The 2,704-nt window shown below is 38.0% G+C and overlaps 1 protein-coding gene across 1 annotated transcript; it reads left to right on the top strand.

The window, feature by feature from the left end:
• Window positions 1–566: 566 nt before the first annotated feature.
• LOC104944310 (mannose-6-phosphate isomerase-like) lies at window positions 567–2,259 on the top strand (the record flags this gene model as incomplete). Its single annotated transcript, XM_010769828.1, has 2 exons — window positions 567–729; window positions 2,059–2,259. Coding segments are annotated over 2 exons (364 nt in total), but the record flags the coding sequence as incomplete, so codon positions are not given.
• Window positions 2,260–2,704: the final 445 nt, after the last annotated feature.

Below are 2,704 nucleotides of genomic sequence, written 5' to 3'. Positions count from 1 at the left end.
CACATTCACAGACAAATACACAGCTTTTTCACAGGAAAATATTGTGAATGTTTCCTCTTTTACTACTACTACTACTACTAATCCAGTTTATCATAGTTCATACTGTATTTTTAGGAAGAAGTGCTTTCAGATTGTTTTCATATATAATATTTAAAATTAAAAACACTAGGAACACATTTGTAGAAACGAAATATTACAATTTGCAAAGTACATATTGGGGTAGGAAAGTAGTAGTAGCAGCAGTATTTATGTTTTTAAGTTTAACATGTAGAATGAAGTGTGGCAGAAGCTAGATAACAGAGGTAACATTATATAGTACAGATTCTTGTTAGAGTATTAACAATGTCATCTAAGAAGACAGCCAGTAATTATTATATTTTTAACTAGCTACATATTGCACACTTATTTCTCTTATTTAGTAACAATTTGCTAATAGGCAGACAAAATGATGCTCAGTACACCTGTAGGAAGGGTAACAAAAGAGAGGTGTGTTTTCACAGTTGTAAAGGGATCAGAGGCCCCTGGAATATACTGGGTTCAGTTCTGTATTCACGTTTTGTTTTAAGGATTCCCACAATAAATGTTGTCTTTCCGTCCCCAGTGTTTCCGCTGACCTGTGCCGTGCAGAATTATGCGTGGGGGAAGCTGGGGCTGGACAGCGAGGTGGCCAAACTCGTGTTGGGGGGGGACCCGGTCGCTGTGGTTGAGGAGGGCAAGCCCTATGCAGAGGTAAGGGTATTACTAGGAGTAGTACTGCTTCAAATAACTGATAAAAAAACAGGAAGTATAAAGTGCATGAAATCGTTTTTGACTACACATTGAAGCTTGTAAAAGAATGATTTTGACTGTTATTCTAAATCCCTCAGTAATATAGTTTTTATTTCAATTTCAACAGCAGTTCTAGGTCGACTGATATTATTTAAAGCACCGTAACATAGTTGAAAGATGGTGTAGTTATTTTAAGATACAGCTATTGTGTTGAGATGGTAATCTTGTCAGCTTCATAGTGTCTTTAAGATGTATGAATGTTGCTCACACTAACACATTACACTAATCATTCTTTCCAAGTTTGACCAATCACATGAGCTGTGTGAAATATATTTCCCTCTTTAAACCAGTGTTTCTTGCTAAGTGTGTTGGCAGAGAGCCTTGTTCCCTCCATGCCTTCTCTTACGTATTTCTTTATTTAGCTGCAGCAGCTCTACAGGGTTTGTCTTGAAGGTCATTAGTTCAGGCTGTGACATTTAAGCGTACCACAAGCAACATTAATGTCACGTGCCATGTGGTTATAGTGACATTAATGGTGGTCACAGGGTGGTATGGATTTAAAACCTACATTACAGTATGTGACCTATTTTTCAGCACATCTGCAACATAATAGTTTTACCTATTTTTATAATATGTTAGGTTAGAATTGATCATGATATTTGTCTTTACATTTATTAATTTACATTCCAGTGTTTTTATTGAATCGATTTGTCTTAGACATCAACGTAATATCCTGTTTTCTGGGTAATTTAGGATATGTTTTCTTGAGAATGTAGCACTTGTAGCAACCTTTTTTTCTCACATACCTAACTTTGGATACAGGATGAAGCTTCATTGTGGCCTGTTGTTTGTCCACCAACAAGTGTGTGTCCTTGAGACAGTATCCTTCATTCACAAGTGATTTACACTCAGTGAGATGGACAGGATTATCTTCCCTTCTTACTGGATGTAAATCACTTTGGATTACATTAGATAAATTGATTAAATGCATGATACTCGGTCTCTTTCTCAAAGGGGACAACTGGGACTCCCTTAAGAAGCTTGTTAACAAAGATAAAGGAGGGAAGCAACACGCATGTCATACATTTTTCAACATATGTTTCTGGAATTGTTCAACTTTTAATCTGGATTCAGCTCAGTTTTGTATTTTCCCCATTACAGTAGATCAGGATTTTGAACGATCACCCAGTCATAAGCCTGCATCTGTAACCTTTAGTCCACTTCTGCCTCAACCCACTCACTTGAAAGTCCAATATTTGACTTTACCTATCCCTCTGCTCTCTCTCCCAGCTGTGGATGGGTGCCCACCCAAAAGGAGATGCGCAGATCAAAGACAACCGGATCGCTCAGACCACGCTGGGCGAGTGGATCGCACACTTCCCCGCCTGCCTGGGCTCCAAGGTCAAAGACACCTTCCAGGGTCAGCTGCCCTTCCTCTTCAAGGTCCTGTCTGTCAACACAGCCCTGTCCATACAGGCACACCCCAACAGAGTGAGTACACAAACACACACTCTAACACACACACACCAACGCAGTGTTTGAATTCTGCGTAAAATGACTCATTTATACTCTGCTGTTTTTCACCTTTAACTACAGCTGTTTAAAATATGAACCAGTCATCTATACACTATCATAAGTTCCCTTAGAATATAGATGGGCATCAGAAAATGTTATTTTTATTCAACCCTTGTGTTGTGTTCGAAAGCTGTTACCGTTCATGGTGTTCGCGGGTACATTTTGACCCATGATTTATCTCAGTCCAAAACACACCAAAATAATGACTATCATCCAATATTGTTTAAACTACATCATAACTAACTTAATATGCATTCATAACCGTACAATCCTGTTGTAATTGTATAAATGTATCACACCACATATTTAAGTAAAAAATGTGATTAAATTAACTCATTATATTCCGTATAGTGAAGACAGT

The sequence above is a fragment of the Notothenia coriiceps genome, unplaced genomic scaffold (genome assembly GCF_000735185.1).
Source record: "Notothenia coriiceps isolate Sejong01 unplaced genomic scaffold, NC01 NC01_scaffold00007872, whole genome shotgun sequence".
In the NCBI taxonomy this organism is placed as follows: Eukaryota; Metazoa; Chordata; class Actinopteri; order Perciformes; family Nototheniidae; genus Notothenia; species Notothenia coriiceps.
Note: the sequence above shows the minus strand (reverse complement) of the source record. Positions and strands in the feature narration are given on the sequence as shown.